General features: G+C 39.7%; 1 protein-coding gene across 23 annotated transcripts in view; it reads right to left on the reverse strand.

Annotated features, from left to right (window-relative positions):
• The window catches only part of CARF (calcium responsive transcription factor), a 48303-nt gene that overhangs the window by 21807 nt on the left and 4206 nt on the right, over window positions 1-22290 (reverse strand). For 15 of the 23 annotated variants that reach the window (XR_007889875.1, XR_007889883.1, XR_007889870.1 and 12 more), the window contains exons 1-12: window positions 21736-22283; window positions 17564-17691; window positions 15817-16080; window positions 14590-14710; window positions 12265-12394; window positions 11528-11612; window positions 6969-7158; window positions 4574-4694; window positions 3514-3657; window positions 2836-3069; window positions 2289-2451; window positions 1218-1293 (exon numbers count right to left, since the gene is read on the reverse strand). Coding sequence is in view for 1 of the 23 variants with exons in the window: in XM_051623362.1 (XP_051479322.1) it covers window positions 1218-1293; window positions 2289-2451; window positions 2836-3069; window positions 3514-3657; window positions 4574-4694; window positions 6969-7158; window positions 11528-11612; window positions 12265-12394; window positions 14590-14710; window positions 15817-16026 (1474 nt within the window). In the remaining 22 variants the exon portion in view is untranslated. Of the gene's footprint in view, window positions 1-1217; window positions 1294-2288; window positions 2452-2835; window positions 3070-3513; window positions 3658-4022; window positions 4051-4573; window positions 4695-6968; window positions 7159-11527; window positions 11613-12264; window positions 12395-14589; window positions 14711-15816; window positions 16081-17563; window positions 17692-21735; window positions 22284-22290 lie in introns of those variants that run through there. The other 8 variants (XR_007889881.1, XR_007889879.1, XR_007889882.1 and 5 more) reach the window with 6 other exon arrangements.

Consider the following 22290-nt stretch of genomic DNA (forward strand, 5'->3'; position numbering starts at 1 on the left):
TGAGGCTCTTCCACCTTACTGCAATCATATCCCTGCTGAAAGCCAACAACTTTTCTAATTAGTTTCTTATCAAACCTATTAAACAAGGAATAGAGGGAGCATCCACAAACATGCAGAAAAGTTCTTTTGGTGTCACACTAGACAAAATATCCTTGAAACCTGGGGAAAAGAGCAGAATAACCTAATTTTTAAATTATTATCAGCCACCACGATTCAACAGAGCATGTCAGTCTACATGTAATCCTAACAACACGGGTAGCAAGTAGATCTAGTTAAACACACCTACAGTTTGCATTAGTACATTTTTTTAAGTCAAAGCAATAGTAGCAGGAACCCACTTTCAAAGGAAAAGTAGTGTAACTAGTGTCTTAAGAAAAAAAAAACAGACCTTCAACCACAAATGCATAAAACTTAAGTTTCTACAGAAATCCACTCTCTGATTTTGCAGCAAAGAGGGAGGAAGTTTAATACTCTGTTAGCTGGCTCAGCAATCACTGGGAAGAGATGCTACTTTGGCTTCACACATGAATAAAGAAGTTACACCATGTACAGAATTGAAGAAACATACCTCACAGCCGTGATGCCACTAAACACCTGTGTTTTATTTCAAGTCTAAGAATTAAGAAAAATGGGAAAGAGTGGTCTCAATTCTGCAAACAGAAATACAGTTTTCATTGTTCAGGACTTGATCCCAGCAGTGGAACTCATCAAGCCAATGACCTTGTGAGAAGCAGGAATCCCAGTATGCATTAAAGTCCTTTTTAGCAAGATGTTTAAGCATGTGGGAAGCATAAATCATCAAAAAGCTCAGGTACCCACTTGGCTCCTGGTTATTCTGCGCCCTGACAGACATACCTGTTGAGTAGGGCTTTAATTCTCTCTACACAGGTGTCATTAGCACCTCCATCCATGTCAAAGTTATTTCCACATAACCATCCTGTTAAAATCTTCAGTTGCTTGAGAATGGTAAATAAAAGCCAAATTTGTCGTTTTCATACTTCCACCAACCCCATCACAACTGCATGCATGTTTCCACACATGCAGCCAAACAGCAAAAAAAAAGTATGCCACATTAATCACAACAAAATAATCCTTCTTAAGTTCAGTTGAGTGATAAAATATGACAGCAACCTCCCTGGAAGGAAAGTGAACTTCTGTGACATAGCTAATAAAACAAATCACATCTGGAGACAGCTAAGTTATTAATGCAGTCCTACCATCTGAAGGTGGTGAGGCAAACGTAACAGTCACTGTTTCTGTGAGAACATTCCCACTGTCTGTGGTCCACTGCAGCTGAAAGGAAAAAGATCTCAGTTCTCAGAAAGGGTGCAAGTTTGCCTACTAAAGGAAGACAAGTTCAATACAGGACTCATAGGAAAACTATGTCTAAAATTACACTTCCTTTTTTTCTTGTAACTATGCATTTCAGAAGCATAATCCAAGGATCATGAAAAAACAGAAACAAAAACTGTAAAAGATTTTTTAACATGGACTATATCAGGAAGGCTAAAGTCTGATGACAGTTCAAAGACTTAAAATAGAAAATATTCAAACCATTTGGCTAACTAGTAAGTCCCATCCATTCACCTGAGCCAAGAGCAGTGTTGGGAGAGGGAAAAGACTGATGACACAGCATGATTCAACAGTACAGATTTTCAAAGCTGATTTTAAATCAGCAATTTCTTAGCAGTCAGTCTATTAACTGGGAAAACTAGGAAAACACGGATCACTCTGTATCCCTTATTACTCAGTAAGTGGAAAAACATTAAGGGACAACACGTAAGAGTTACTGAGCATTCTTAAGTCTACTTCATGCTTACTTCATCTGCTATAAAGTGCAATTAATACTTACACATTACAAATGTTGTGCAAGCCCTAGTTTAGACCACACCTGAGACATACTTAATCCCAAGTTCTCAGATACTGAAAAGTAGTAGTAACTTCTCCAAAACACAGACAATAACAAAGCCATTAATAAAGTTTTCTGAAGCATGTTGATTCGTATACACCATACGGCTTCCAGTTCATGAAGTCATCATGGAGTGCTAGTATTGGATAATTTGTTAATCAACTAATAGCAATCTAATGCTGAACACTGAATAAGGTCACAAGTTTTTAATCACACTAAATCCAATCTTACTCAGCCAGAGGTTCCACTGAAAATATTGCTGCTGGAATTATAAAGCCATACAGAATTTTGGACAAAATGCAGCCAAGTGGTAAAAATTAAAAATAAGACTTCTAGTATTTAATTCCAAAGATAAAAAGAAATCCTGAGGCCAACGTACCGTTGCTGGGATACTTTCTGAATTATACACTGTGTCGCCATTCCTCAATGACTTCTGCACTTCATGAATGTGGTTCTTGATGTCATTCACAGTGGGGAAGAACGACAGGTTATGTCTTTCTGGCACTTCATCAGGCTTGAATAATTCTCTTTCCACATACTTTCTGTCACACATTAAAGGACATTAAAATATGCATATTTAAAATATATTGTGCTATTTCCCCCTGTTATAGACACTGCTGCCTTCTCCCAACCCTTGTTGCAATGAGAAGAGCAAGCTAGATCTTCAGATCCATTTATTTGTGCAGCTGCTACAGACTTTGGAATTAAAAAAAACCCCACATTTATTTAACAAACTTTAAAGTGGACAGCAGGTCTTAGTGGCTAACTGCAATGAAATGGAAAAGGAAGACAAAACCAGACTCTCACAACTTGTGGGAAATACATTCACTAATTCATCAGCACTGCCATTTAGTTGGAAACCAAATTAATCAAATGAAAAGTAGATAGACCGCTACAAATTAAGAGCATGCCAGACAATTCTGTACCTTAGTTGCTTCCTCACTGCATAGACCTGCTCTATTCCTTGAGACACCAGTTCTCGGATCTTGTCTGCCACTTGAGGATGAAGTCGAGAAGGCAGGGTGCAGTTCTCATCTCTAACAACTTCCTCCTCCTCTTCAGGAGGAGTCACAGAAAAATGTGAGGGTGAAGAAGAGAGGCAGGAAGTTTCCATTTCATGATATTGGTGGGCTTGCTGAGTGGGTAACTGTACATACCACCTGGCAAGAAGGAAAGAGGGTCTACAGAATTCTCAACCGAGGCAAAGGAGTCTCTCAGAGGAACAGTCTGACAGTCACAAACGATCTAGTCAGAGTGACTTTTATAGCCCTTGAGCTGGAAGATACTGCCTTTCAGAGCTCAGGGCCCTCTCACACCTTTCAATGCAAAATAAACCAGCTCAACCCCCCAAACAATACAACTACTTCTATCTATTCCCTGCACGAAAACAGCTGCTGGAATTCCACAGCTTGGTACATAAAACATTTACCAAAGTAAATACTGCAGAGCCACAGCAGTCATACTGACATTGTGGGATTTTTACTACTGATACTAAGCAAGAGCCTTAATAACATGACTAAGTAAAAAAAATTAAGTAAACTAAGCAAATTATTGCTCTTTTTTTGCTTCATTTATCAAGATATATAAAGAAGTTGAGGTTTCACCTGAGGACACCGCCAGCATCTATCAAGTTCTTCTTCAACATGTTGAATGCTTTCTCCTGCTCCATTCTTATGATTTTCTTGTCAATTTTAGGGTCAGTAGGAACTCTGTATTCTGGAAACTTTTGAACCTTTTTAATATAGATCCTTCCAAGGGCAGAGGGGGGAAGGAAGGGAATAAAAAAAATAAAATTCTCCTTCAATAGACCTCAGGGGGAAAGCAAAAAACCCCACCAACTTCCTATCAGATATTAATACAGAAAAAGTTCAAGCAGCGTGGAGCAGGAGGCAAGAGGTGTCTAAGAGAACTGTGTAATTGTTACAGACACATCAACAGAGACGGATGCAGATGCACACAGACACTCTTCTGTTCCAGTCTGGAAGCCACTCAGCCAGGGTGATTTTGCACCTCTACAAAAATGCACTGTCTCTCAATATAGTAAAAGCACAACACCATTTCTGAACAGGCTGTAGCTCACACAGCTTGAAGTTAGAATTGAGCACATACATACCCAGCTGCAACTGTAAACACATGCTTAGCTCAGTGAAAACTGAACAAGCACCCAGGAGGATGCCCAAGGACAAGGAAAAGAACCAATAGTGCTGGATAAGAAGAAAGCTCCCAGTGAAGAGGAAGAACTGTAACTCCTTCAGCAAATAGGACATCTGTTAAATTAGGAGGACTGACTGACATGAATGCCATTAAAAGCCTGAAGGAAAAGCAACAAATAAGATGAAGAAGTTTTAGGACCAAAAATGGTCACTAAAGCGCACCACAATAACTAATGTTCAGATAGAGAATGATTCCCACTTGTATTTCATATCCTGACATACTGCTACTTTGCATCCAGGCAACCTATCAAACCTCAGACTTATTCAGTTTAACAGGACAGCATTTCCTCCTTCCCTCTAAGGTAAGTATCAACCTCAAGCTATCAAGGAGATAAAGCAAAGAGCTACAGTGATCAGCCATCACCCTCAAACAGCGCCCTGTCAACGCTCAGAGAAAGAGCCCTTTCTGAGGGTGCTGAGTAGTTCTTCCAGCTTTCTAGACAATGCTCACCTTGCTGGACAAGTGGCTTTATACAGACGGCCAGAGGTGCTTTCCTGCTCACCAGCTTTTTTGGGCTGGAACCCTTTCCTCCTTGGCCCATATTGGCACTCCATTACAATGGCTCTGCTTCCTGGGAACAGAAAGTAATGCCCTCTATTTATTCAAGCAATCACTGAAGCCATTACAATAAAACATTAACTACAGAAATGATGACAGTTCCAAAACAGTTACTTCTGTTTACCACCAGACTCTTCAGAAGGCGGAATGCTTCAGTGTAGCAAGCATTCAAATAGAGTGCAAACACTTCTCTCACAGCATGTAAGGAACACAGAGCATCTTCAAAGCATTTCCCAAACCTATTGCACCTCATAACACTTCTGCGACATATGTTGAGGCAAAACATTGGATTCTGCCCTGATGAACACAAATACTTCTTAGGATGAGCAGCCTTGCAAGTTACCAAAGGAGCACCAGGCAGGTAATAAACATAAGAGAAGCAGAATTCCCAAAATAACCAAGAAAATCCACAGCTGACATCATAGGTCAGCAGCTATTCCCAGCCTTCTGTCTTAAATCAATACTTCAGATCATGCTCTCCCATAAAGTCCTACTTGAAAGTCTGACCTATCTAATCCGCTAAATAACAGCTTCAGTGTGCTATACCCACACAAAACCAGTCAGGCTTAAACAAATATTAATTAGCTTTATACTTGAAGTAAGTGACTCTAACAAAAGGGGTAAGAGGTGTAGCATTAAAGTGGTCAAGACAGGAACAACTTCTAAATTTTATCCATGTTGAGTTTAGTTATCTTTTATTTATAGTTCCTATACTCTAGTATGCAGGCAAGGAGCCACAACTGATATAACCAAAACCTTGTTAAGTATCACAACAGCAAAATAATGTGTTTCCGTAAGATACTCAATAATTTATTGCCTTAGAGTGTGACATTAAAAAAATATTTGAAAAATTCATTCAAATAAACAAATACGAAACTTAAAGGATACTATGTATAGGAAGCAGATATCCTGTCTCTTTTTTAAAAACAAACTAATTTAATATTGAAGTTCTAGGTTTGAGAAGACCCTAACAGCTTTAAACTAGTCCTTGCTAATATGAATCTCAAAAGCAATTTGACAGAGCCCTTGTTTTGTAAAAGTATCAAGTATCCAAAATCCTTATTCAAAACAACAATAAAGATTTTGATGATTAGTGCATGTTTTACAGTACAGTGAGCTACCTCACTTCTCTATATTTCCTCAGAGCTGAAGCATAGTAGGGAAGGTGTTACACGTTGGTTCCACTTATGCAGATGGGATAAATTCCTTGAAAACACTTTTGTCCTGCACAGTTTACAATTCAGTTACCTGGGATTTAAACTGCAGTTCAGTAAAAATCATATTTACAGCCTCTTCTCTACAGGTGTAAACGATATTAATGCTTTTCACAGAAGAGTTACAAACAAAATCTGAATGTATTGGAAAGGCAACACATTAGAAACATATATAATGCCTGTTTGGGCATCTGAGCAAAGCAAAAAATATTACAACTTAACAATCAAAGTCTCTATTAGCCTACAATACTTAAAAAAAAATTAAATCTATGCATATTTTTGCTCTTAATATCTTACTGTGGAACACCTCATTTTACAAGCAAATCTTACCAGAAACTACAAATGTCTCTCATGCATTTGAGGGGAAAAAAGCGTAAGCTGTTTCAGCTTTGTTCTCAGCTTTCTTAACCTCACAGTTTATGGATGAAGCTTTAAAACTGGTGCTAACATTTCACTTGTCCAGTTAACTTCAGAGAAAAAGAAAAAAACAAGCACATAGCCTCCATTCCAGTCATTCGTCATCTCTATCAGTTAAAACCTGTTAGTTTCATATCTGAATGAACTCTCTGTAATTTCACTCATGCATTGCATGAGCTAAATGTGATTACCAACCTGTGAAGTCTGCACATTCAGTTAAAAAAAAGTAAGTCTGTCTGCTGCGATATGCTGATGCTTATTTTGCTTTTAAAATTTATTTAATTGTTTTGAAGGGCAGTATTTAAATAGCTTACTGGCTCCTGTGGCATACTCGAACAAGCTCTTAGCTTTATGAGAACTTTCACATTGTGACAGAGCAGATTGGGCCTCCATCTAAAGATCTCATTACAAGAACCCCCATCAAATGGTACTAAACTAATTTATTTCTAAAGAACAAAAGGAAACAATCACAACAAAACATAGCCTGTGGTCTGAGGGAAATGGTGCTTCAGACTGTGTCATGGAGGTGCCCAAGCTGCCCTTTTTTTACATTTGTGCCTTAACTTTATCAACACTAAGCAACACCATAAAGATCCTTCTTTATGGCCAGTTGGCAACTTAATTCGAAAGCAGTTATTAAAATAAAAGTTAGTTACCTGCATTGACAAAGGGGATCCCATCATATGGGACATACTGAGATTTCCACATCAACCGTGTGGCAGGTTTGGCTGGGCTTGGAGACTGGCGCGTCCCCCACACACTTTGTGTTTGCTGCTTGTGTAGCGTTAGAACGCTCTCTAATTCTGCCTCGCTCACACAATAGCCGCGGTACGAGTCCCCAATTTTCTGCATAGAAAGGAGGTGAAATAATAGGGTTATTCACCCAGGTGACTGCTGAACATTACACAAGAAATGAAAGCAGTCAGGGACTCTGGCAGGTGAGGACACAGGACCAGATTTTTGGAGTTTCATGGGTTTTTTTCCCCACCCTAGTATCCTCAACAAATTGATTTACCATAGGATCTAACACCAGAGCAGTCCTCACTGAGGTCAGGGGTTTGTCAGCCCTCCAAGACTCTAAGCACACCAAGAACCCCAAAAAAGATTATAGTATCTGCCAACTCTGATTTCCACAGGACAACTTTACTCCTATTGTTTCCTCCAATACACACTTCAGTTGAAGTCACCTCCTAAACAAATGCATCTTAGGCAAACACTTCACTTGACTCCAACAGAGGATCTCTGAAGCACTAACATTTGTCTATGCAGCTGCTTCAATACAAACATGTTGCACTCAGTTGGAGCAGAATACACCTGCTTGTACCACCAGTAACCACCTCACCCCCCCCAGTGCACTAACTTTGAATTTAACACCTCAGATAATATCCCAGTACCCCTCCCAGTCTTCAAGGCACTCTAGATTCTCCACATTACACAGAAACATAATACACCTGACTTGCCATGTACAAACTGATGATGGTTTCAATGAACTGTGCTAGGCTCTGGGCAACTCCAGAAAAACTGCATCTAACCTGACTTAAAGCAAAAAAACCCACAAAATCCAATGAAGAAACCACAAACAACTTGCTGATTTTGCAACATCGCCTGTGACAGCTGTCCATTAACTCAGTACTATTACAGCTGGTTCAGTGCTGCTGTACCAGGACCAGCCAGCAAGAAGAGAAAACACTGGGTCAGACAAAAGCTTTCCATCTGTATTTGGAACGCCATGCTCATTTCTGTTCATATGCAGCTCAGAATCAGGCTGACCAAGCAGCTGGAAGTAACATACAGAATAGTTTGCCAGCTCAATCTTCTGTGAGGTAAATGCATGGTGAGTGAGTACTAAAGTGTGATAGATCTACTTTGTCACCTCCAATGACAGAGCAGCCAGATGTTTAAATAATACTGACAACAAAAGCAGCACCACCATCTCTCCAAGGTTAATATCTCAGAAACACTTCAGCAACAACTGCATAAAACCTGCCTCACAGGCAGCTAAGAAAAACAAAATGTCTGTAGCTAGCAAGACCTAAAGTCAACAAAGAACAAATTAACACCTTGTGAATTAACTGGGCCAGCAAGGTGCTCGATGCTAGTGCAAGCCCAAAAGCAGAGGGTTATGTCTGCACCGGCTTCCGGAGTAATTTTGAGACAGCAGCTGCTTACACATCAGCAGCTCACTGCACTGCAAGCACGATACTTCAGCTGTTGAAGTCAACATACACTGCACTAACACAGCTGCAGGGAGGAAAAGAAGCCAGCAATTGTTTAGCCAGAAATTATAATTAACATTTCTGTCCAAAATTTGATCTGAAAAATCCAGGAGAAGCAAAGCAGCCTGAGAAGTACAAGTATCTTCTTTACAGAAACCTGGGATGCCCCTTTTCACAAAAGGGATTGCAGTATCACTCCACACAGGGAATACTGCATGACCATTTTTTTCTTCCATATCTTATATCTGTCACTATAAATAGGTCATTGACCTTATTCTAGTGAGACAAGAGAAGACTAATGAAAACTGTTGTGCCAGAAAGTAGTGATAACCCATAAGGCACTGTCTCCTATTCTGGCTTTACTTCTGCACAAGACAATTTTCCCAAAACTGGTGGGAGGGGAGGAGGAGGAGAAGGAAATCATACAGCACATAGGATCCTTGCTCTAGATGAGCTTCCCAAAGTAGGGACAAATGGACAAATGAGACCACTTGCTCCACACATATCAATTAACTTAGTTTTGCACAGTTTATTAATTAATGCAGTTTTTAATTACACTGTATTTCAGTATGCTGACATATGCTGGACATACATTCTGGTCAGAACACTGAAAACTAAGGAGGTTATAGAAAATAATTATTTATTTTTAAAGTCACCTTTTTTTTTTTTTAACAATGTAATTACCCTGAAGCAATGAGATACTCTCCAACCCTTTAACTTCAACTAAGCTTCAAGGCCAAAAAAGGAGCAATTTTCTCCCCCGTGGCCTCATCTCAGCAAGGGTACATAAAAGCTTACATGAAGCACACACATCAAGACAGTTTTCACTGAGTGAACTAAGAGCAGCAGGATACCAGAGACACTGCACTGTCTAGGCACAGCAAGCATAAGTTGAACATTTCAAGGCAGTCAGGGAATCAACACCAAACACTGAGCTTAGTGCTAATTTTGGACAGCTGCAGCTTTGACTGCTCTGTGTTTGCCTGCAGTACTGACTGCCAAAGGAGTCACAGCCCTTTGGAGTTCCGTCCTGGCCAGCTCCCAGGGATATACAATTGGCAGCACATATGCAGGCTATGCTATGGCTTCACCTGCTGGAATCTTCTGTGACATTCATTCAGACCTCCACACTGCTGAAGTTTATTTTATTCTGGCTGAAAAAGTGGATCTGTGAGTTGCCGTATTCATCTACACCTCTACTAGATTTCCAAATTCCAGTTGGACCCTTCAATCCTGTTATTAGTAATAACACATTTTGCTAGACAGTCACACCTGAAAGATAAATGACATCTCAAAATCCCATTGCCTCTAATCTGTACCCATGAAAAGGCACATATATCCTGGCAGTCACCAGGGGATTTACACTGTGCCACTGACAAAGTCAGCACAGCAACTGCTGCTAACAATCACGAGAGGAAGACAATCTGGGTAATTCTTGCTTGGATGAGCTTACTGCAAGGAGAACAGCAATACATTTTTTTTCTTGTTGTTTAAGGGAACAGGGAGGATTAATGCATACAGGCAACAGTTCTGCTGAACAGCAGAAGCAGATGTTTTTAACTTCAGAACACATTCAAACAGACAATTTTTTATTTCCTTTTCTTTAAAAATAGGAGCTCTTCTATAAATGCTGCTGCTGTTAATTTTCAACACAGCAGATGAAATTTCTTGTAATAGACTCAGACAGACCAAGCAGACCACAATACATGTCCTCGTATAAAATGAAACCAGTGACAAATTACTCAGATAAGCTATATTGATATTAAGACAGGAAAGTATGTACCACACAGAGCTAAAAGCACAGTAGTAAGGCTTACACGTCTTGCTGGACTTTAACAATTAACTGGCCATTTGAATTAAGTGTAAACAGTATCTCCACCACAGAGGAATTAATGTTATTAATTTTCTGACCTCTTAATGTTCAAGTGGATATCATAAATAGTACCATTTGGATTAAATAAAAGGCATACAACAAAGAGGAACAGATTAATATATTTTGTTAGCTTAAACTTATTTCCAAATGGATACAGAAATAAATTCAATTCTAAGTCACTGCAACTAGTTTCCAGTTACCAGTGGCCAAGACAATAGGAAAGACCTCAGAGGGTGGGGATATCTAAAGAGGTGAATTAGCTAGAAAGAGTTGGAGTTTTCCTTGAAAGAAAGAATTAAGATAATGTAAAATAAATATCTACTAGAAGAGTCTGGTAGAAGGAAGAAGGGGTAGGTGATCTCTCAAGAATCTTTCCAGCTCCCCTTCCTTCCTTTTAAGTGACTTATGATGCATTCTAGCTTTTGATATCATCCTAGTACTGCAGACTTCTAACAATATGCAAACAGAATTCTGTTTAGGTCAAAAGTCATCACAGGGAATAAAGACAGACCATTTTTTAATGAAAGAGAAAACAAGCACAGGTAACGATGTTAGCAACTCCTCTACAAAAAAAAGAAAAAAAAAATCTGTGAGAATATCTAAAATAGAAATCCTTGGTAAAATATAGACATTAAGGTGCTCTGATAAGTCCCAGACTTGACCCTGGCATGGATTTTGATTTCTAAGTGGCAACACAAACTAATAAGAACAGTTGCAGACTTAGGTCATACAAAAGCAATTCTCTTCTTTAATTAATAGATCACTAAGGGCAACAAACACCAGTTTGCTCAGCAGAAAACAGCAGAGTTTGTACTGCAGTTACAAGAGTGAACTCTAGCACAGCACAGCACGGCTTTTTCCAGTGCTATAGGGCATCAAGATTTCAGAAGCACATTTTTTGCTTCAGGAGGTGTTGACAGTCAGTTATTCTAGCATTCTCGAAAAAGGAAAGGATTCCACAGCACTCTACGCCTCTAAATTTGCTAGTAGTACCAGCCAGTACCAGTACTATTTAATCATACCAAAAGCTTGAACACTACTTCTGCAACTATAAACTTCCACAGAACAGGACTGGTATCTTAGATCTAGATGATAAAACATCAAGTCAGAATTCTTTGCAGCCCACCTCATAGCTCCTGAGATGCCGCGCCCATGCAGGCATATTTGGCAGCAAAGGCTGGAGAGGGATAGGAAAGGGATCTTTCACTACCCTGAAAAACAAAATAAAAATACATCTACAGATTGTGTACACAAAATACATTCACAAAGTGTTTCTCTTCATTTTAAGTGTTTCTTGCATATTTATAATTTGTGCTGTGTGCAATTATTCTCATCTCTTCCAAGTCTTGGAAGAGTACAAACCCATGCAAAGCCAGTGTGCAGTCCAGAGAACAAATATTTGGGGGTTTGTCTGGGGGTTTTTCGTTGTTCTTTTGCTTGCTTAGTTTGGGTTTTGTGGGATTTTTTTAAGTAAAAGAGAATCCCAGGGTATTCAGGAATTAACATAGTAGGCATCACTTAGCATTGGGACAGAATCAGGTGGATATTAACAGAAGAAAAACATAACTATTTTAACTTCAGATACTTGAGTAATTTTGGTAGCTTGCACTGCTCATCTACTGCTCTGGTCAGAATACATCCATCTCTGGAACACAAGCGCTTTAATTGCTTTTTCCACTGCTCTGGTGCATACAAATCTGCCTGCAAACACAGTTAGCTACATGTCATTCACTAATACCATGGGTTCATAAGCTCCCTTCTATGATAATTTTGCAACAACCATTGAAAAAAGAACTGCAGGAAAAAAAGGCAGTATTAACAGTGGATCAAAGTGATTGTTCATCCTTTAAACTCCTGACCTACCTGGTGGTTGGTTTTTTTGATATGGTGAGAGATGTCTGTGGATGTAGAATATAACCACTTGTGCTGTCTGCTATAGCAGCCACTGCCACAGTCTGCAAGTTCCCATCACCACATTTCTCTTCCAAAACATCTTTGCAAAAATAAAACATCCTCCTGGTTAATAACTGAACTCAGGCTGGAGGAAGGACAAGCTCTAACTATACTTTTTGTGTTGCAAAAGCAAGCATTTTGACATATGAAATAAGATTTCTAGATTATACAGTAGTTCAGTAGTTGTGAATCAATACTCAAATTCCAGGCACACATATGAAGATATACATGATAAGTTTGCTTGAATTCAAGGACTTTGGTAATCATGCTACTGCTAACAAATTCCTCCACAACAAAGCACATTCAGTAAATCACCCTGCTTTACATTTCTTCAAATTCATATAGGATTGCAAAACTATTTTGCTCAGCTGCACATCACATATTGGTTGCTTTTAAAATAAGAAAAAGGGAGATTATGATACTGCTTTGTACTTAGAAAACTACATGTAACAAGAAAAAAAAGGCTTCTTGTAATTGAATCTGACATACTGTTACAACAAATGGTTTAGCCTTTCTTGATAACAAGGAGCAATCCATGAGCCAAAAAATACTGTTAGATGAAGCCTGCGTGTATAGTTAAACAAAGGCATAATGGAAAACTGTGAAAGCATACATTGACACTTTGGTCTCAACGTGAAGAAAAGGGAGCTCTCTTCAGATGTGGGATTTTTGCCCTTCAATTATGAAAGCTTCTTTCCCCCATCCTGAGAGAGAGGGATCAGCTACTGACTCAGTACAGAATCACTCCACCAGAAGGCTTCTGCCAGAACATTCCTAACTGTGCATCTCAGAATAACACCACTCTAGCTCAGCTCGGAGCACTGGTTCCTTTTACTTAAACGTGCCCTTAAGATACAGAGGTCTGCGTGAAAGCCTGTGCCATTTCGTGCATTACCACCACCTGCAGGCAAGTGAAACACACGGGCTGGCAGTCCATTCTTCCTTCCCCTCAATCTCCATAGTAAAATCACTAACAAGTCTTCCTGTCTTTTAAAGTTCAAATAACTAAAATGTATTTTACATAGTAAGTCCCCAAGGGAAAACAAACCAAAAATAAGTAAAAATGCAAAAAAAGCCCCTGCAGCACTGTTGCAGATGTTTTCAAATACTGTGACTGAGCTATATGCAAACAGGGAACTCCATGTAGGATGAAAAATGGGAATACAAAAACACACTCAGCATTGTAACTTATTGCCTACAGAAATCAGCAGCAATTCTTTAGTAACTGAAGGCTCACAGTCAGCTTACAGTCACCTAAGGAAGACTACACTGTAACTAAACAGTGGTCTTAGCCCTGCAAGACCAAGTGGAGAAGGCAGAAAGAATGAACACTGGGGTAGGACGAAGCCAGGATCACGACTTGAATCCCAACTATTTTTTCTGTCCACCCAGCAGCAGGAGTCTAGTCTCACCTTTGAGCTCTCAGTCCACAGGAACACTTAACTAGCATCAGACTGAGAATTTGCTCAGATGTTGAGAATCGTATAAAGAAAATACAAAAACATTTTGATAAACCTTGAAGAGTTCAAATAAACATAACAACCTAGTTCTCAGCCTTATTCCATGAATATCAACTAGTACACAGCATTTAGCCACCTTGCAGATAGATAACCAGTGCTTTCAGATTTCAGTATGTCCCTTTTCCAGATAAAAGCTTAAATCTGCACTTCTAGTTTTGCATCTCACCACATACTTAAAATGTGACACTTGGGGGAATGTGACACACTAAGGAGAAAACACTTAGCAATAAAGTGAAAGTTACATCTAATTTTTTCATTAGGAACCTAATTTTGACCTAGGTACTTCATTCCTAGCTTCACAAAAGATGCATCATCACCAGTGAACACACCAGAAGAACATTAATTCTTCTGTCTGTACTACACGAATCAACTACTTCACTCAAAGTAAAGAGAGAGTGAAAATTTAAAGCTGATAGTACAGCTGTCTGACTTGGCACAAATATCCTTATTAATGGTAAATAAGGCAAGAAGCAGCTTTGTGCTTGATATTTCAGTCTATCCATCACATATCTAAAGTGATAGTTCTTATTTCATAAGGCTTCTACCCAACAGAAAACATGGTGTGTGGGGTGCCAGATTAAGCATCAGAAAGCAGATGTAAGTATGTATTTTTGTCTCATAACTGACTAAGGAAAGGAAACGCATACAAACGAGGTGCTTAAAAAGAGATCATTCAGGATACGATTAGTCACAGGAACACACTAGTTAAACTCACCCTGTGTGCTGGTCACATCCAGAAGCTGACCTTGAGGAATAATCACTTGGGCCATACCTGGCTGGATAGAAGGAATGACGTGCAGCACCTGTCCATCTTCTGACTGGCTGGCAACAATCATCTGTAAAACAATCACACAAAAGCAGGAATGGCATTAGTTTGTATAGTGATCATCACACAGCACGACTGGCTTTGCTTTTTACCAGAACAGGAAATATTTTGGTTGGCATTAGGGCCTGTAAATTAACTTAATTTCACATAAGGAAACTGCCTATTTACCATAAATTCCTTAAAACTACTAGCCCCCTTTTAAAATAGCCCTTTTATTGATTAAAGGAGAGGAAAAAAAACCCTTACAGGATTCTACAATGAATTAAACATTTATTTGAAACTTAACCCACTGTTATTAAAGATATCAAAAACCTGAAAGCCATTCAGATTTGGATTCACTGTGACCCCATTCATGGACTTGCAGAATTAATCACATAATATAAAACTTTGACCTTTACTGCTAAGAAACTGACCATTATGGGCAACAGTTTATGCAGACAGAAAAAAAACTACAGGACTGAAAAAAAAAGTAATTAAATCTCCCAGAATTCTGGAAAAACTGAAAAATTCCTTATGGCACATTTTCCTGTAATTACCAAGGACCTGTTTCCAACAATATTACAAAACCTAGAATAACGAAGTATCATCACGGATTTAATTTATTACACTTTAAATGGGTCAAGCGTCTTTAGTGACAGTATAACACGTGCCAGCTAAACCCTCTGAGTGAGAGTTATCTTTTTACAAAGTAAGTGTTAAGAATTGTGATGTTTTGAGAACTTTAATTGGGGGTGGGGGGAGAAGGAAAGACATAACAGGTTAGCTTATTGCTAATGTTCCAATCTCCCCCAAAGAAGATAGACACTTAACTAGGGAATACAGAGAAAGCAGCAAGAGTAGAAGTAGGAGATCTAATCACACAGTAACATTCAGACTTGATAATGACAGAAGACGTGAATTGTTGTTTAATAAAATTAGTAACAGGTGGGGACAGGATTTGTCTACCTGAGGAAGGTCAACGGGAGCAAGAACTGAACATCTGAAAAGTTTCACCTTGTTGCTAACATCTGAATCAGCTGTTGTAACAACTGCTGTAACAACATGCTGTCTAAGAGAGTTCTTCAAAGAGCTCCCTCATCTGTGAACACACCACCTGCCCTGCTTCAGAGCACTAACCATCTGTGCACTGGGCCCTCCCAGGGTCTGCAGCTCATAGAGAGGTGGCTCGGTTTGGTCTACCGGGTGGAAGTCCTCTGCAGGGGTAAGCTGTGGCTGGGGTGGCCGTGCAGGCGTGGCTGATGATGGAGAACTGCCTGACAGGTGACCTGAGATAGGCAAGGCTGTGGGAGAGTCACTCTGTCCAAACAACAGATCCCTCGAATCCATGCAGGTTAGATGAGGAAAATCAATAAAATGTACTTAAATCTTGAGTAGCAATTTCTATTTAAAAAAAAAAGAAGAAAGAACATTTAAAACCAGTGTGCTGTATTGCATACTCAGAGAGAGCTCTCCTGAGCAAGAGGCTACTAGCTAACACTAGCAGTCCTATTATTGCTTTGTTTCTATACTGAAAATGTATTCAAATCTCTGCTTCCTAAAACATACTCTCTCTACTAACATGAAAGAAAATCCCTTATGCGCAAGATCTGTCCCTCAGAACCACTCATCACTTTAAAGACATCTCAAGACTATCTAGAAACTGAAAGAACTTACATGAAAAAAACCCCACCCCACTCTGTAAAACATCAGCCAACTTGATTTGCCTTTAAAAGAAATCCTAAGTTATTATTCTAAATCAACCTTTAGATACACGCATTTGGCTATGACAAAGAACTCTACAAGTTTTCTTAATTCTTTACCACAGAAGAAAAACAAGCAACAAAACCCCACTAAGTCCAAGAATTATAGAGTGCAAGACCAAAAGTCTTTTCTTGCAAGTCTCAAAAAATGGGTACTCAGAGCTTACTCTCATCAAACTTGAAGAATCAAGTGCTTACAGCACATTACATTTTCATTACATTTAAATGTTTAAGCACCAAGACCTGTCTTCTTGGAGCTCTGACAACACAAGTATTAAACATGTAAAAATAATGGAAAATAGGTAGTCCTTGTGTAAAATATGTCAGGCTGTCATCTGGCCAATGTAAGGAGTGAAATCTGTTGGATCTCTTGCAGCAATCACACAAACTACTCTGACACTTCTGCTACAAAAACTTGTGAACTACAAATCCAAAGAGCAGGGAAAAATGCTTCTAAATTGTATATGAGAGCCAGACCTGGGCCAAATAACCTTCTAAAAAATTCTGCAGGTATAAACCTTCTCTGCTGAATCCGTCTGCTATAAGCAACACCAGAAAAGCGGCAACAAATAAATGGCACTAGTTGTGTTAAAGGTGTTGCGTAAATTAAATATTTTATGTTAGCTGAAGTAATATGCTGAAGAACATTTAGGCACAGAAATCTCTCTGACTAGGAATATTTTGCAATATTTGTTTAAAAATTAATTAAAGACTTCCCTCCTGCAAAGCCCACATAGATGCCTTGCATGACTAGATTTGTATTTGCCACATTTGGTGACCAAGCAATCTGACCTTATTTTCAAGTGTTCTGAACACCTCCTAATCCAAGGCATGTCATTAAGTAGTCTTTTACTACAGGATTTATTTAACACAATAAAACATCTACTTCTTCAGCATGATAACAGGATCTAATACAAGTACTAAAGGTTATCACTACAGGTAACATCTGGATATTCAGCAGTTCAAAACTGAATGGCACAAGAATACAAGGGAAGGAAATTCTGTACGTTTTAAAAAGATACAATGAATTACTATAAAGGCAAGAAAAAAAAATAAACATGCTGAAAATTCATCAGAGAGTATATAAAGAAAGCATATACAAAGACAGGTCATTCATACCTCACCTGAAAAACCTGATCATTTGTTTCTGACACTCCAGCACTATTACAGTCACCTACGAACAAATCATTAGATCCTCCCATAGTAATGTCAGCTCCATGGTCAGCTCCATTTTTTTCCATTACAAGATGACCTGAAAAATAATAGTTTGTTTCATCCTTCAGCCTCAACCAGGACATTGTTGCAGGTTTGGAGTTTTATTTGTTAGGTTTTAGTCTTACAAGTTCTAATGCCACTGCAAGCTAACAGTGAAGCTTCCAAAAAATCCTTGCTTCTTTAGTGCTTTATTACTCACTGCAGAAACATTTCAGTGTCTTGCTGCAGCAATACAGTTTAGCATCTTGTACAAGACAATTTGCTCAACTTATCATTGCAGAGAGATAGAAAACACACATACACATTTTCATCTAATTATGTCCACAAGCACTCAACTAATAACCACACACACATCTAGAGAACACTTTATATTTAAAGATATGCTAGCACTGCTCTACAAAAATATTAGTCACCTGCTTCCATAACCAACAGACAAGATTTGCAACACCCAACTAAGTCATGGAGCCATCTTGAAGTAAATCACATTTATTTTAAAGGGTTAGAAACCAACAAATAAGTTAAAGAAAATTACTATTGATAGTCTACAGCAGTAAGCTTTGGGCAGGAAAACACCAGATATTAGAAACAAAATCTGGCATTAATCATGTGTTGAAAGACAAAAAAAGTCAGAGGTCTCAGCACTTTGGAGATCTAGCTTCTATCCCAAAGAAAAGTACTTCAAGGAGCTCAGCTGCCTAAGACAGACCTTCAAGCCAACAGACCACATTGGACAGTGAATTGCCTCATCCACAGGATAAGGCTTTCACACAGACAGTACACCCTTTAAAGCAGTGACCAACCCCTAATACTCATAAGCAACAAGACAAAATAACAAATTAACTTGGCCCTTACCTTAGCAAGTACACACATAGTAGACTACAAACATAATATGCCAAACTGCATAGAAGAAAACTTAATTGCTGCAGTTCGGTGTGAGGGAGGGGGAAAGGTGCTCAGGATTTTTCCTTTCAGTATTTCTTTTAAAGCCAAACTGTGTTGTATTAGCACATGGCTCCTACCAGCTTTATCTTCTTTACCACACCACACAGTAAATTCCTTGAGCCGGACCCTCTTGGCTGTGGTACTTCAACTGTTTACAGTTTTAGTAAGGAGAATGTAAAAGGCCAGAGAGTCACTTGATAAGCTGTACAACCCTGGAAGCACAAATTTACTTTGCTTTGCAAAGACATAAATGACCACAGGTAGAGTAAATCCACATCTCCTTGGATTTTGAAGCGGCATAAAGCATCCTGCTGATACAAACAATACTGTGAAGTGAAGCCGCTCATATGTTCAATATACTAAATACTTTAACCTGAAGTAGATTTAATTTTCCATTCAATTTTCAAGTGATAAAACTAAGTTCCAAATGAAGTTACCTCATGTTTAACAAATATTTTGTAGCTTTGGATCTGAGAACAATTATGAGATGTTTCAGTTAAAATGTCTGAAGCATGTGACTAGCAAACGAAAAAAAGACAGAAAACTAGATTTCATCATTGCCCAACCATTTCCCCTCAGCTAAAAGGTGTAAAGAATAAATGTCACTTTTGCCAAAGCAGCACATTTTATTGTTTGAGATAAACAGAAGAAGTTTGTTCCAGAGATACTGATGGCACGTACCCTCAGTGTGCTGGAACTCAACTACAGAATACAAGGAGAGCTGCGTCAGGACAGGCCAACAGCTCAAGTAGTCCAATTATCCTTTTTATCTAACACTGGTTAATAATAAAGCTCAGGGAAAAAAATTATAGCAGTAAGGTAAATATACAGTGATTTTTGTCCAGCTTCCTCTTACAAGCAACCTAGAAATATCTGAAGTTTTATCTTTGTGTTTAAAAAATGCTCTTGGTACATTTTTGCCTTGTGACTTCACCTAATCACTGTTCTAACCCAGGAACACCACTGGCACATGCATCACCCCAGACAACGAGCTTCATGGCTTCACAATCCAGGTTTAAGTAACCTAAGTGTTGTGCAACCCCAAACAAAAATAATTAAGTTTTTTGTCTTAAAAGAAGCAGACTTCTCTAGATGCTTACAAGTACAAACACATAATTAATAATGTTTACCATTGTATAAATATTGCTAACAAATTTCCCAAGCAAGATGGTTAAATCCTGGATACATATATACAGATGGATATTTTGTCATGAATGAGTAAATAACATACAAGTACCTCTTCTCTTCATAAACACTTTACCTAAGTGCCAAAAAAAATCTCCAATGTAACACCACTGTATCCCACACATTTAAAAACTGATTGAAGGAGAACTGTGGGAGTTTAATGTTAGTGTGAAACAGGATCAACAACTGTTTCCTCAGTGCACACACCAAACAGGCAGCTCTTCATACCTCAGCTCAAGCCTCAGTGCAGCTGCACCCAACCCACTCTACCAGCTGCTCTCCATGAAGTCCACCACTCCATGTCCGTTTCCAGCTCAAGGGTTAGGACATTTTATACCACAGGACTGTTTCCTTTGCCCTGCCTGCATCTGGGTAGCACTTTGCTCAAAATAAAGGAAAATCTATGGCCATTGCTATCTTTGGTTCAAGTCTGTAAAGAGAGCAAGCAGCCACAGAAAACTGCTAGCACAGGCAAACATAATAACCACTGTAAGCATTTTATGCAGGGAACAGCTTCTTAAAGACAGGAACTTCAAGAGAGCAAACATTATGCACTGCAATCTATCCTACACATTACCATCAGTGGTTCAGTTCCAAAGACAAACACACGGATAGTTCAGATCATTCAACAAAACACAAAAGGTACTTTCAAGAGGAACTGAACCTTTCTCATCACAGTTGCAATCTCCTCTCTAACCCAGAAGCCCACGTACTGATTTTTAGTATATAAACTTTTAAAGACGCTATCAGAAAAGTCGAACTAGAATGACTTAAAAACCTTACTATTGACGTTAAGGCAGAGTATTAGACTTCTGTTTTCTTGTTTCTGATCTTTTATTCTACCTGCATCTACCAACCACAAGCAGTGGTTCCTAAATATACACCAGTTCTAGACGACATAATTTTAAGGCCTCATATGAATGCTTGCTCCTGCCTCTGCCACTCATGAGAAAGGCAACACACAGCCAGATCCCAAAGGGAAGTACCACCTTTCAAAATCTCAGAGCTAATTATTTTAACACTGAGTCAATACTGCAAGATTCTAGTCTTAAGAAACCTAAATTGCAAAAAACAAGTACGTCCATTGCTAACACTAAGTACATACTACCTAGGAGTACTCTGCTGCAGCAGGAAGGAGGGAATTCTCTTATATTTTTCAAGCTTCAAGTCTTCAATGTACACAGATTAAAACAAAACAAAACTGTAAATCAAAGCTTGACAGTGCAAGTTCATGTTTTCAGCACTTCTGACAGCAACGATCCCCATTCTGGTTTTAATTTATATTTCTTGACAGGAAATATACACAGTTGAATGCCTCACCAAGGATTTTTTTGTAGTATTCCATGAAACGTTTCAGAGGTTTTATATGAAGATTTAAGATAACTGTATAGTTTACAACCATTAAACACTCTCTCTGAAGAAGCTACCTCTGATGACATTTCTTTATTACCATTATGCAGGGCACAAATTACAGTACAACATAAACGGGAAGGAAATCAGGGCATAGTGATACCCTCAAAATCAGCTTCCTATTAACTTGTACCAGGTTTGAGATTTAGCTTATCTCTGTCACAGAGACAGAAGGCAGATACTGTTAAGAATACACAGATCTGGGCACTCCTACTTAAAATGTTTCTCAAGTTGCTTTCGTGTAGTTACCACATCTGGAAAATGTACCTGTGTCAATTACACTGACAATCAATGTCAGATCGTTTAAGCACACTGACGAAATATATGAGATTTCAGTCTCACAAAACACAAAGACTACAACACCTGCCCACTCCAACACTTGCCCCAGCCTGTGTCACCACACCTGTAAAGCTCAGCTGTTCCCTGGGAGGCCACAAGGCACTGGCAAAAAGGCAGGGAAAAAAAGTAATTTAAAATAAATAAAGAGTAATAATAAATATATAAATATATATATATATATACCAAGCAGACAGCAAGTACTCACACAAGTAGCTTTCTCCCAGAAAGGCAAATTCACTTACAGCTTCTTTTAGAACCCCCCGCACGTTGGGTTTATCACTCTTAGTGTTAAGTTTATTGTTGATGTGTCACTTCACGCGCAAAGGACCACGACCCACGTCACGCCAGGACACCGCTGGCAGCGAGCGGTGCCGCACGCCGCCCCAGCACCGCTCAGCCCCACGCGGGGTCCCCACCGCCCCGCACGGCCGGGGCGCGGCAGGGCCCGGGGCAGGGGCGGCGCTAGGCCCCGCCGCTGTCCCACCGGCCGCGCCTCAGCCCCGGGGGCAGCAGGGGGGACACCTCATGGCTCAGCCCCGGGGGCAGCAGGGGGGACACCTCATGGCTCAGCCCTGAGGGCAACGGCGGCCGCCTCAGCCCCTGCGCGCCCGGCCCTCCCGCCCCCGCCACACCCCTCCGCACCGCAGCCCCGGGGAGGGGGCAGCGGGACGCGCGGGCGCGGCTCGCCAGCCCGAGGGAGCTGCCAAGGGCAGGCCCGCCGCTGCCAGCGCCCGGGGCCCGGCGGGGCAGCCGGAGGAGG

The sequence above is a fragment of the Apus apus genome, chromosome 6 (assembly GCF_020740795.1).
Source record: "Apus apus isolate bApuApu2 chromosome 6, bApuApu2.pri.cur, whole genome shotgun sequence".
Lineage (NCBI taxonomy): Eukaryota > Metazoa > Chordata > Aves > Apodiformes > Apodidae > Apus > Apus apus.